Here is a 13,264-nt window from a genome sequence, read left to right as displayed (position 1 = left end):
TCACATTTTTTGTAGACCCATTGAAATGAATGGGTCCGAATTCAATACCCAAATCAGATGTGGACCAAAAATACGGTTGTGCGAATAGGGTCTATTTGTGAGCCATCTACTCGGCTCTGGGCCTCAGCTGTGCCATGTGACCAATACTCTGACAAAGCGTGTTATGTGTGAACGGGAAATCAGGTTTTCTATTCCTTCCTATTGAAGCCTCGATGCCCGTCTCATAAGAATGAATGGAGACACTGACTTCCTGTCCACACAAGACGCTGTTTGGAGAGTCTGAGTGTCAGTCACATGATACCACTGAGGACCAGAAGGAAGTAGATAAATCACAAATACAGCCACCAAGTAGGAAGATTTTCATCATGTACATTTCTAATGGGCATGAGAATAAAAAACGTTGTGGGTTTGCTTCTTTAAATTTGTATTCTGCTTTAGACACTTAGCCAAAAGATATGATGCCATAAATGACTGAAAGATACAAGTCACAATCTGCTGTATGTGTAACATCCAATGGGGCGACCACATACGTGACCATCCCTTGACTTGAAATTCTCCTATATACAGTAGCAGTTCTGGCTTGCCCAATATCGGTAAGGCCTCTTGATGTCCAGTGAGATTATCGCATTTATTCAGTAATGCAGAATTATTAAAAGTGCTCTGACTGTTAAATATTCGCAAGTGAAAAGGTTTTTGCTTTATTTTGGTGGAAATTGGGTAACCTTGCTTTCACCCACCTTAGGCCCTGTCTCCTTGTGTTCCTCTTCCGGTAATATGTAATGTCCTCCGAAAAACTCCCTGACTCGAAGTTCTAACATTTGTGTTTCTTCTCTAAGCTTTCCAAAATTAGGAAGCGGCTTTGATACATTGTCCTCATTTTTAAAAGGCAAACACTCATTCAATGTTGAGACACTATTAGAAGAATCCTCAACGTCATCATTGTCTAAGATTAAATCATCTTCGTCCAGATCCTGCGCCTCAGTAGAGGTGGCAACTTTTTCATGTTCCACTACATAATCTGTACCAAAGAGATATTTCATGGTATCTTCCGATTTCCATTCATTTAAGGTCTGTGTGAGGACCTCCAGCATACTTCTTTTAACTACGACAGGACAAACATTGGCTTGTGGGGTTGCTTGATGACTCTTGGCTTTGCACAGAAGTTTTCGTAGATGCTCTGCACCACTTTTGCTTACTGCTCTTCGAGTCACTTCAGTAACTACCTCAGTGGCTTCTGAAGACTGGGCCACCTCGTCTGACCTATGTCTGGCTTCCTGGGATAATTTCCCAGAAGTATCTCTTGGTAGATCAGAAGTCTTTTCATGGTCGTTGAAATTAAAATGACTTAATCTTGCCGTTGTGTCTGCCAACTTCTGGTCTATGTCTTCAATGTGTGGAGTCTTCTCCTCCTGTGTACCATTACCACTGTCCTGTAGTAACTCTGCATCCTTAGGACTCAGTTCAGGAACTGGGATAATGGAGGAGACAAAGGCCTGTCCGGGTACGTCTTCATCACTGCTGGCAGAGCATGAACCACCGCTTTCTTTTGTATGTTTGGGTTTCTCGACTTCTGAAATTTTAAGGCGTCTCTCGGTTAATTTGACTTCCTCCCCGGATCTGCCACTAAAAAGGAAAAAAAATAAGGATTTCGACTTCAATAAGTGTAAACGAATAAATACAAAGCATGTTACAGAGAACCTGTCAGCAGTTTTGACCCCCCGCCTCCAACCGCTATCACCAGTGTATAAAGGCTAGAGAGATTATGCTTGATTGGTACCTTTGAAGGAGGTGTCAGAAGTCAATGGAGCCAAAATGAGGGGAAGGTGAAATGGGGCCAAGATTGCAGGACATTTGATTCCTGAAAAAGGCACATTTCTAAATAAATCTGCATATGGCAGTGGTAACTAAAACTTCTTTTTCTAAGGTATGCTTCATTACTGCACATATGTTTAGAACTGTCTCTTTAGCCCCATATACAGATATAATACTGGTTTAGGGGTGTCAAAATTGCAGACAGGCTCCAATAAAAATGATGAAAGATTCCAATATGCTTTATGTATGAATTCTTCATCACCAATTGTGGATAAAATGCAATGCCGCTTAAAAGTAGTTATTTCCAGACAAAAGTTTGAAAGTAATAGAAGGAGACACAGCTGAGAGAGTGCATGGTGGCCAACCCTTTGATGCTGGAAGCCTTTCCTACAGAGTGTAAACTGTAGGAACTATGATGGCACAATCCTTTCCTGCAGAGGCTTCCACCATTGTATAGGCTCCTTGATGACTTGAACACCCACTATACAAGTTGTGTCTCCCACTATCTCTCTAAAAAGCATCTGTCAGAACGATCAACCCTATTAAACCAGATTCTGCCTGGTGGGGTTGATCACTCTGAAATGAAAGCTTTATTATGTGTATAGGTAGAACTGTTGTCAAGACACCTGCAATTTTAGTAATATGCAAATGAACTGGTTCGACACTGGAGGGATGGCTGGAGAGCTTGGAGTACTGTTTTTGTAACACTCCTCCGATTTGGGCACTCTCCCCTCTCTCTGAATGACAAGCCTAGACAATCAAACAAGGGTCAGGGGAAGTGCCCAGATCAGAGCGGTGCTACGAAAGCAGTGCTCCAAGAGCTCTGACGGCCCCTTGGTGCTGGAACCAGCTCATTTTTCATATTACTAAAAACACAGATATCTCGGCAACAGTTCTACATACAGACATAAGAAAGGTATTGTTTTAATCAGCATGATCACCCCTACAAGGGAGCATGCCCGGCTTAATAGGATTCATCATGATGACAGATGCTCTTTAACGACTTCCAGACTGGGTCACTTACTCCCTTCCTGACCAGGCCTAATTTTGCTAATCTGACATGTGTCACTTTATGTTGTAACGCTTTGGAACGCTTTTACTCATCCAAGCCATTCATAGATTGTATTTCATGTTAATGGTAAATTTGAGTCAATAGGTTTTACTTTTTATTTATTAAAAAAATCCAAAAGTTAACGAAAATGTGAAATAAAAGTTTTGTAAATTTGAATCTCTGCTTTTAAGACAGATAGTGATGCCTCAAAATATTCATTAATTAACATTCCCCATATGTCTACTTTATGTTGGCATCATTTTAGTAATGTCATTTTATTTTTTTAGGACGTTAGAAGGTTTAGAATTTTAAAACCAATTTTTTTACATTTTTAAGAAAATTTCCAAAGTCAACCTTTTTAAGGACCAGCTCAGTACTGAAGTCACTGTGGGTCTTGCATAATAGAACCAACCCATAAATGACCCCATTTTAGAAACGACACCCCTCAAATTGTTCAAGACTGGTTTTAAAAATGTTGTTAACCCTTTAGGTATTCCACAGGAATTAAAGCTAAAAAGGTGAAATTTCAAAATGTCACTTATTTTTTTTGCAGATTTTCCATTTTAATAATTTTTTTCCTGGAACACATCAAGTGTTAATAACAAAGCAAACCTTAATATATATTACCTAGATTCTGTAGTTTGCAGAAACACCCCATATGTGGTTGTATACCGTTGTTTGGGCACACGACAGGGCACAGAAGGCAAGGAGCGCCATATGGTTTTTGGAGGGCAGATTTTGCTGGAATGGTCTTTGGGCACCATGTTGCATTTGAAGAGGCCCAGAGGTAACCCCACAGTGAAAACCCCCAAAAAGTGACCACATTTTGTAAACTACACCACCCAAGGAATTTTTAAAGGGGTGTAGCGAGCACTTCACTCAACAGCTGTTTCATACAATTTTTAATACTTGGGTGTGAAAATGGAAAAATGAAAAAATGACACAGTGCTTTAGGCCCAAACTTTATTTTTCACAAAAGATAACAGTTGAATATTCTCCCCCCTCAATTTGCTACCCACTTTCTCCTGAATACAGTAACTTTATTTGGGGATATGCCAGGGCTCAGAAGGGAAGGAGAGGCATCTGGATTTTCGAACATGGAGTTTGGAGCCGCTTAAGGGTTTATTTTGTGCGAGACAAGCTGACTTTTTTTGGTACTATTTTGGGGTACATTTGGCTTTCTGGTTGCTTTTTATCTCATTTTTGTGTATACAGCGATCGACAAGGCAGGGACACCCAGGAGTGGTCCCTGCCTTCTCTCTGGGGTATCTAGGGTGCAGCTGCCATCTATGAAAGGACGTTCCAGAACGTCCATTCAGAGATAAACCAGACCGTACAGGATGTTTAAAGTCAATGGGCGGTCGGGAAGTGGTTAAAGGGGTTGTCCGGGCTTTTTCTATTGACGACCCATAGGTCATCAATATCAGATTGGAGGGGGTCCGACTCCCAGAAACCCCGCCGATCAGCTGTATCAGGAGACAGTGTGTGCAGTATGCACGTGCCAGTCCCCCTTCTCTCTTCTTGTTCAGTGCTGCTGTCCCATAGACATACAGCGGAGAGCAGGAAGAGAGAAGGGAGACGGCACGTGCGCTGCGTCGCCTCATTCAGCTGATCGGCGCGAGTGCTGGGTGTCAGACTCCATCCGATCATATATTGATGACCTATCCTCAGGACTCACCGTAGATTGCTGCCTAGGTCCCTTGGGTAAGGACAGCTCAGGGGCAATATACGGTACCAGAATGAAAAAGGTGTGGCAAATATGACTATAACCCCCCTCATCCATAGGAATGCACCCATGTACTGCAGTATATGGGTGCATTGCTATGGATGAGGGGGGGTTATAGTCATATTTAATCTAAACACTGTCGAGGGGACTGTTCTGTAATTGGCATGTGTCTAGATAAAATATGTTCATGGAGCCAAAATAAGTCCTACCGCAATAATAAGCCCTAACCCTTTTTTCGGAGAAAAAAACAAAACAAATATAAGATCCTGTCTTATTTTCGGAGAAACACAGTAGAGCTGCCCACTTTTTATCCAACAATCAGACTCTTGTATTTATTACCCAAAATACACAGGACAAACACATACGATATCAGTATTATATCGCCTATTGCTTCTGATTAATTCTACGAAAATAAATTTGTGTTGCAGAAAGGAAGTAACTTGGAGAAAACAGATTGCAGATCAGGCAGCTTTACTGGAGAATTAAGATACATATCTGATAAGGAAATGAAACTGACACATTAGGTAGCAATTTGCAAATGAATAAAAAAAAATAAAAAAAATCCCCGAAAACCAGTTTTGCATTAACAACCTCAACAAAAGTGAATGTAGACAGTATCCCCAGCAATAACCTTTCAAAAACGGTTATCTATTCACAGGCAAGGAAGTGACAGAAATCACTGTAAAAATAAATGTATCCATACGAGATACAGATTTCGTGGCCATCTCTTGCTTTACATCTAGCACAAGGAGATAAAGGGCATTGAATGACATGCCGGGGGCCCTGAAGACAACACAAATAAATCTGGCATTGACCTGTCAACAGATTTAATGAACAGGACCTCTGGTTCTGCCGGTAATATCGTGCGCCTCCTGTGTACATAGAAGGCATTTGTGGATTATTTCAACAGGCTTTGTTACCTGCAGCTGTACAGTAAATCATACAGATCAAACAAAGCAGCGCTGCAGCAAAGACCAAAAAACGGAGATCTCATTTCCAAAAGCTTTAAAAATAAGTCCCCCAAAAGTAGATTTTTTTTTTTCTTTTTTTTTTTACACAATATGACAGTCTAAAATTTGTGGAATTATACAATTGTATCATTTTTTCATGAAAGTGACCATGATGAGAGTGATGCTAGCAACACCAATAGTGTTTGGATGTTAGAAAATTGCCGATTTTTAGAGTTCAAAGCATTTTCTATATAATCATGAATTTGAAGTAATTTTTCTCAATTGACTTCAACAATTGCCATTTTCCTTGTGAAATTAAAAGGGTTTACTTCCATCAGAGAAATACTTTTCCTTCCATATGTCTAAAAAGGACCATTGCAGACGGAGGAGAGGAAAGTTTTAAAATGCACAGCACAAGGATGGCAGCCACGCGCGCGGTCCGATTTTACTACAGACCCCTTCATAATTTGAAAGAATGAGCCTTGCATAATAAAAGACAAAGTTGGAACATGATGGCATTTTCTCGGCACAAACTGATTGTAATGGCCAGGGGCGTAGCTATAGGGGGTGCAGAGGTAGCAGTCGCTACCGGGCCCAGGACCCTTGTGCTGCATAAGAAGACACATAAAGCACTGAGGGAAGGGGGGCCCAAGCCTAACTCTTGCACCAGGGCCCATGAGCCTTTAGCTACGCCCCTGGTAATGGCTCATGAAAATACAAGTCGTCGGTGTTCAGTCTGGGCGCACTCCATTGTAAACCCACACAGCACCCGGATGGGAAAAATCTTTCTGGGAAAAATCATCTTATTATTAGAATGTGGTAAATACACGCACGCCTTACTCCTAGCAAATGTGACTACACCTTAAAGGGGTTGTCTCACTTCAGCAAATAGTATTTATCAATTAGACAGAGCTAATACAAGGCACTTACTAATGTCCTCCTATTATCCATATTGCATCCCTCGCTAGCTGGATTCATTTTTCCATCATATTAAACACTGCCTGTTTCCATGGTTACGACCACCCTAAACTCCATCAGCAGTGGTCATGCTGGCACACTGTAGGAAAAAGCACCAGCCTCTCTGGCCACCAGGACCGTGGGTGCTTTTTCCTATAGTGTGCAAGCACGACCACTGCTGTTGGATAGCAGGGTGGTTGTAACCATGGAAATAATATGATGGAAAAATTAATCACGCCAGCAAAGGAAGCAATACGGATAACAACAATACATTAGTAAGTGGCTTGTATTAACCACTTTGCATAAATCAATAGTACAAGTGAATATAAGAAACTTTGTAATATATCTCATTAGAGAAAATACCCTTTTCTCCAGCACATCTCTTGCACTGATCATTCACTCATGTCACAGCTAAAATTTGTCATAAGAAATTATTGGCTGCTGGCCATAGAAGTCTATGGAGAAGGAAGGGGAGAAGAGAGCTGCTACAAGAAGACAAAGGCAAACACGCCCAGAGACGCTACTGTTGGCTATAGAAAAACTCTCTCACCCCGGTGCTGGACACTGCTCAGCTGTATAATGTCCTCCATCCTGAGGGTGTGCTACAGAGAGGGGGGGGGGGGGGCAGGATTTTCTTTTTTCCATGCTGCTGCTTGCCTCTGTGGATGGGCAACAAAGAGCAAGAGAAGAAGGACCTCTTTTTCCCTGCGTGTGCTGTGCAAGTTAGACATCATAGCATCTCGTCTCCATCCACTAGCTCAGAGAAAACAGACTGCAGAGGGCAAAGCTGTTGAAAAACGCTGAATACAAGACATATAATGGCCAAACGTTGCGTTATTCCTCATGTACACTCACATGACAGCTCATCTTGTAAAGTTACCTTAGAAGGGAACCTGTCACGGGAATGTGGCCTGGCCGGCAATGTAGGAGGACGTGTGCGCTAGAGCTCCCGGGCAGCGCTTGCAAAAATCCGTCACCATCCTGGTACCATCAAAATAACAAGGAAGATCTTCCTGCGACCCCAGGCCGGTATGACTCGATCGGGCAGGAAAGAGAAGGAGGCGGCGGGACCGACCCCAGCGAAACAACATGACGCGACCGCGTCTATTAAAGTGGACGAGGTCGCAGCGTGCCTGGAGCAATATGCCTATGTCCCCCCACAAAAGAGAGCCTAGTATCGGAGGATACTCTGCCCGGAGTGATGGCGGAACAAGCAGCGAATTCGGCCGCTCATACTGCAGAGCGAGACTCCAGCTCCCAAGATGGCGGATCCCACATGGAGGAGTTGAAGGCAAGTGACGGGGGGGCCCCCCACTGAACACAACCCTCTATCCCCACGCTTCCGCTGCTGTCTGAACCTACTACTATGGACATATATGCAGCCGTGCATTAATGTAGTGCAGCTCTGATGACCCTTAATACATCCATTGGGTCCCTCCAAGAAAATGTGTCCTTTATTAGACAGGACATCAGGAAAGTTAACGAAAGAATAGCTGAAGCAGAGGGACGTGTAAGCCGACTGGAAGACCAAGTCCCCCCCTATCAAACGTGATCTGGCTAAAGTAATCCACAACATCACCCTCCTCATAAATAAAACGGAGGACTTGGAAAATAGATCGCGCCGAAACAACCTTTGCATAGTGGGGGTCCCTGAAAAAACCGAAGGGTCCCATGCTGTCCATTTCTTTGAGGACTGGTTCAGAAAGATATTTGGAAAAGACTCCGTTTCTCCCTTTTTTACTATAGAGAGGGCGGTTTCGCCCACCACCAGCGGGAGGCCCTCCTAGACCAATGCTAATGAGGATTTTTACATTTTTCAAGACTGAGATACTATTCTCCGTAAAGCAAGGGAGCACCAGAATCTATATATAGATGGACCTCAGCGGAGGTGCAGAGACGACGTGCACGATTCCTGGATGTTAAAATGCGACTACGCTCAAAGAACATACAGTACGCCATGCTATATCCCTCAAGGGTGCGGATAAAGTTTAAAGGAAAGACCCACTTTTTCGAATCTCCGGAGGATGCCAGCCGCTGGATTGAACAAACGGAATCCCTGTCCTCCGAAAGTTACAAGAACGACTGATAGAAGAATGGGAAATGCCACGCCTGGGACTTCACCGGGGAAAACCTGGAAGACTCAGGGGACAGGTGGATAAGTATAAGGGTTCCCGTCTGTTATGAGCCTGTTCTTTTACGGACACCACCGCGCTCCGGAGTAACAATCTGGTGCTATCTTATAACAATGACTTTAGTAGTCATACTTGTGCTGTTGTTACATGTTTAATTGACATACCAAGAGTTAACTGTGCCAATACGCCATTTGTTATGCTGTTTTATTGCTGCCCGGATCTCTATTACTGAGATTTGATCCGTGAATGCGGATGTGCTACCGCTTCCTATGTTGCGGGTTACAGGAACTTTTCCTGTGCCTCATGTCCTGCTTGGGGACCACCAAAAGTTATTTTTGTTGGGAATATCATGTTCATGGTTTAGTTAGGGTTAAGACCTGCAGAGAGATGATAATACATGCAATTGTTCTTTGGTCATACGGTAAATGCCTTATTTGGATGTCTAGATCACCTTTTCTCTTATGTTTTTTACGGAATGATGGCGGATAAAACCCACATTATGGCATGGAATGTTAGAGGCCTGGGAGATCCTACTAAACGTCAAGCGGTTTTTATGGCTGTTCAGAAGTATCAGCCAGCCATAATATGCCTCACCTGAGACTCACCCGTCTAAACAATCCCATAGGCTGCTTCATAAACCATGGATCCACCTTTTCTACTCACGCTAGGGGTGTTAGTGTCCTAGTCCATAGAGCTATCCCCTTTGAGTGTCACTCTAGCAAAATTGATACTGAGGGCCGATATGTCTTCCTGCACTGCTCTATTTTTGGGGTAAAATTTCTCCTAATGGCCATATACATTCCACCGCCATATTCCAGCGGTGCAATAAAAGAGGTAATGACATGGATAGCTCAGGGCCCACAGGCGCCGATTCTGATGTTGGGTGATTTTAACAAATATCTGGATCCTACTTTGGATAAGTTCCCGCCACCTCATAACCTAGCAAATGTTGTGGAGACCTCATTGGCAAAGCTACACAGAAAACTGGACCGGCACGACCTGTGGAGAATCAGATTTCCCCAGGAACGGCAATACTCCTGCTTTTCTGCGTCTCATAATTCCTTGTCCAGAATAGATTTACCCATTGGGTCCCTAGAAGCATTGCCATATACCTCATAACTTAATTCCTTTTTGAATACAATTGTTAGATGAGGAAGATCCCCTGACAGAATACATAAGGGAATTGTTTAATTTTAATAAAGGGTCAGCACCCATGGGGACAGTATGGGACGCAATGAAAGCATATGTGAGAGGTCTCTATATACAGAAAATTAAAAGGCGTAAAATTAAAACTAGGGAACTCACTAAAGCTATACAGCAGGAAGTGACAAGGAGTGAACAATTATATATAAGTACACCCTCAGCAGTCTGAAGCAGTATGGAAAAAAGCACAATCTAAACTTACGGACCATTTGTTACATAAAGCGGACAATAAACGGTTCTTCATAAAAACAAAAATACTTTGGAGGCAGGAGAGAGTCCGGGTAGTCTGCTAGCTAGGGTGGTCCGGTCACAAGAGGGTGCATTCAGAATAGCAGCAATCAGAACCACTGATGGAAAGTTCAGTAATCCTTGATACGTTCCATAACTTTTATAAGGAATTATATTCCTCCAAACTGTCCATGGGAAGAGATGATATTAAAAAATACCTTGGCCAAATATCTATCCCTAAATTGTCCCTAGAATCTGCCGCATTCCTAGAAGAACCCCTTACTTTGGAGGAACTTGAAAAAGCTTTAGGTTCTCTCTCCAATGAAAAGGCCCCGGGATCGGACGGACTACCAGGGGAATTTTTGAACCAATACCGGGACTGTCTCCTCCCACATCTTCTAGAGACCTTTAACGATGCGCTAGGGGTGGGCGATATGGCCTAAAATCTATATAGCAATATAATTTTAAGCATGTACGATATGCGATATATAGTTTTCTATATTGGGGGGGGGGGTGTTTAAACTTTTTTATTTATTTTTTACTTTTTATTTAACCCCTTAAGGACACATGACGTATGTCATGGCTTTAAATCGCGATTCCGGCGCCGCGGGGGTTAATCGGAACGGGATGCCGGCTGAAATCATTCAGCCGGCATCCTGTAACAACGCAGGGGGGTTGCTGCGGTTTGCTGCGTTTCCGGTCCATTCGGAGACCCGATGAACCGGAAAAAGACTGCGATCGGTGGCGTGATTACACACCACCAATCACAGTCCGAAGATTTGGAGAGGCAGTGCTGGCCGTGGTGCTGAATGCTGCTGTCCAGGGTGCCGATTGGTGCAGGGGAGAGAGGCGCGAGATTCAAACTTCCTGCGCTCCTCTCTCCCCTCCTCTTCCTGTTCTGCACGAGCACCCTGCAGCATCGTCCAGCACCAGCTCCTGTGTCCCCCTAATCGCCATCCATCACCCTCCTGCACCCATCGCCATCCAGGTAGGTTAGGGTCAGTGAGGGAGAGGCACCGTTAGGCAGGGAAAGAAGGGAAAAGTTAGGGAAAAAATAATAACTTTTATCTAAAGTTTCTTTGTTCCATCTTTCAGACCCCAGACCCCCCCCTGCCACTCGAAAATGGCTATATAGCCACACGGCAGGGCATAGAACGAAGGGAACTCCATATGGTTTCTGGAAGGCAGATTTTGATGGACATTTTTTTTTTTTTACACCATGTCCAATTAGAAGCCCCCCCTGATGTAGCCTAGACTAGAAACTCCAAAAAAGTGACCCCATCTAAGAAACTACACCCCTCAAGGTATTCAAAAGTTACTTTACAAACTATGTTAACCCTTTAGGTGTTCCACAAAACTAAATAGCAAATGTAGAAACAATTTTAGAATAAATATTTTTTGTTACCTTGCCTCAAAAAAGGGTAATATAGAGCAACTAAAAATCATATTTACCCCTAAAATAGTCCCAAAACAACAACCACCTTATCCCGTAGTTTCCTAGATGGGGTCACTTTTATGGAGTTTCTACTCTAGGGGTGCATCAGGGGGCTTGAAAGGGTACATGGTGTAAATAAACCAGTCCAGCAAAATCTGCCTTCCAAAATCCATATGGCGCTCCCCTTCCTCTATGTCCTGCCGTTTAGCCAAATAGTAGTTTGCGACCACATATGGGGTGTTTTTGCAAACTACAGAATCAGGGCAACCCATATTGAGTTTTGTTTGGCTGTTAACCCTTACTTTTTTGCTGGAAAAAATGGGTTAAAATTGAAAATTTTCCAAAAAATAGAAATTTCGAAATTGTTTCTCCATCTGCCATTAACTCCTGTGGAACACCTAAAGGTTAAACAAAGTTTGTAAACCCAGTTTTGAATACCCCTTGAGGGGTGTACTTTCTTAGCTGGAGTCACTTTTTTGAAATTTCTATTCTAGGGGTGCAAGGGGGGGGGCTTGAAATGGGACATGGTATAAACAAAACCAGTCCTGCAAAATCTGCGTTGCAAAATCCATATGGTATTCCCCTCCTTCTATGTCCTCCCGTTTGGCCAAACAGTAGTTTACGACCACATATGGGGTGTTTCTGCAAACTACAGAATCAGGGCAACCCATTTTGAGTTTTGTTTGGCAATTAACCCTTGTTTTTTTCCAGGAAAAAATTTATTATATTGGAAAACTTTCCAAAAAAATCAAAATTCTTAAAATTTATGTCCATTTGCCATGAAGTCTTGTGGAAGACCTAAAGGGTTAACAAAGTTTGTAAAAACAGTTTTGAATACTTTGAGGGGTGTAGTTTCTAGAATTGGGAGGTTTCTATTATCTAAGCCTCACAAAGTGACTTCAAACCTGAACTGGTCCATAAAAAGGGATTTTTGGGATTTCTGAAAAATTTCAAAATTTGCTTCTAAACTTCTAAGCCTTGTAACATCCCCAAAAAATAAAATATCATTCCCAAAATGCTACACACATGAAGTAGATATATGGGGAATGTAAAGTCATCACAATTTTTGGGGGTATTACTATGTATTACAGAAGTAGAGAAACTGAAACTTTGAAATTTGCTAATTTTTCCAAATTTTTGGTAAATATGGTATTTTTTTATGCAAAAAAATTTACTTTTTTGACCCAATTTTAGCAGTGTCATGAAGTACAATATGTGACGAAAAAACAATCTCAGAAAGGCCTGGGTAAGTAAAAGCGTTTTAAAGTTATCAGCACTTAAAGTGACACTGGTCAGATTTGCAAAAAATGGCCTGGTCCTCAAGGTGAAATAGGGCTGTGTCCTTAAGGGGTTAATAACTATTAGCCCCCTTAAGGGCTAGAACCCTTGTCATATTTACCATAATAGAGCTCTATTAGGGTGAATAGACTTTACACTCTCCCTGCTGCCCTGTGCTTTGTGCACACAACAGCAGGGAGCTGACCATGGCAGCCAGCCTCTCATGTGCCCCCCAGCCTCTCATGTGCCCCCCAGGCTCTCCCTCTTATCAGCCCCCTCTAGTAACTCAAACCCACCCCCTCCCTCTCCAGTATTAATCACTGGTGGCAGTGGCCACAGGGTCCCCCTCCCCCCCATCTTTGGTGGCAGTGGACAGTTGAGTAGCATTATACTCACGTGCGCCGTGGCCGTCGGGCGCTCCTTCTCATAGGTCTGTGCGGCGCATTGCTAATGCTATAAGCATTAGCAATGCGCCGCACGGACAGAAGAAGG

The 13,264-nt window shown here is 43.0% G+C and overlaps 1 protein-coding gene across 1 annotated transcript in view; it reads right to left on the bottom strand.

Moving 5' to 3' along the window:
* RPAP2 (RNA polymerase II associated protein 2) overlaps positions 1–13,264 on the bottom strand; it is a 91,802-nt gene that overhangs the window by 61,030 nt on the left and 17,508 nt on the right. Inside the window, exon 8 of the mRNA XM_044301409.1 lies at positions 738–1,623. Within this exon, the coding sequence (XP_044157344.1) occupies positions 738–1,623 (886 nt within the window). The remainder of the gene's footprint in view (positions 1–737; positions 1,624–13,264) is intronic.

This window comes from Bufo gargarizans, chromosome 7 (genome assembly GCF_014858855.1).
Source record: "Bufo gargarizans isolate SCDJY-AF-19 chromosome 7, ASM1485885v1, whole genome shotgun sequence".
Lineage (NCBI taxonomy): Eukaryota > Metazoa > Chordata > Amphibia > Anura > Bufonidae > Bufo > Bufo gargarizans.
This window is presented reverse-complemented; position numbering and strand designations above follow the sequence as displayed.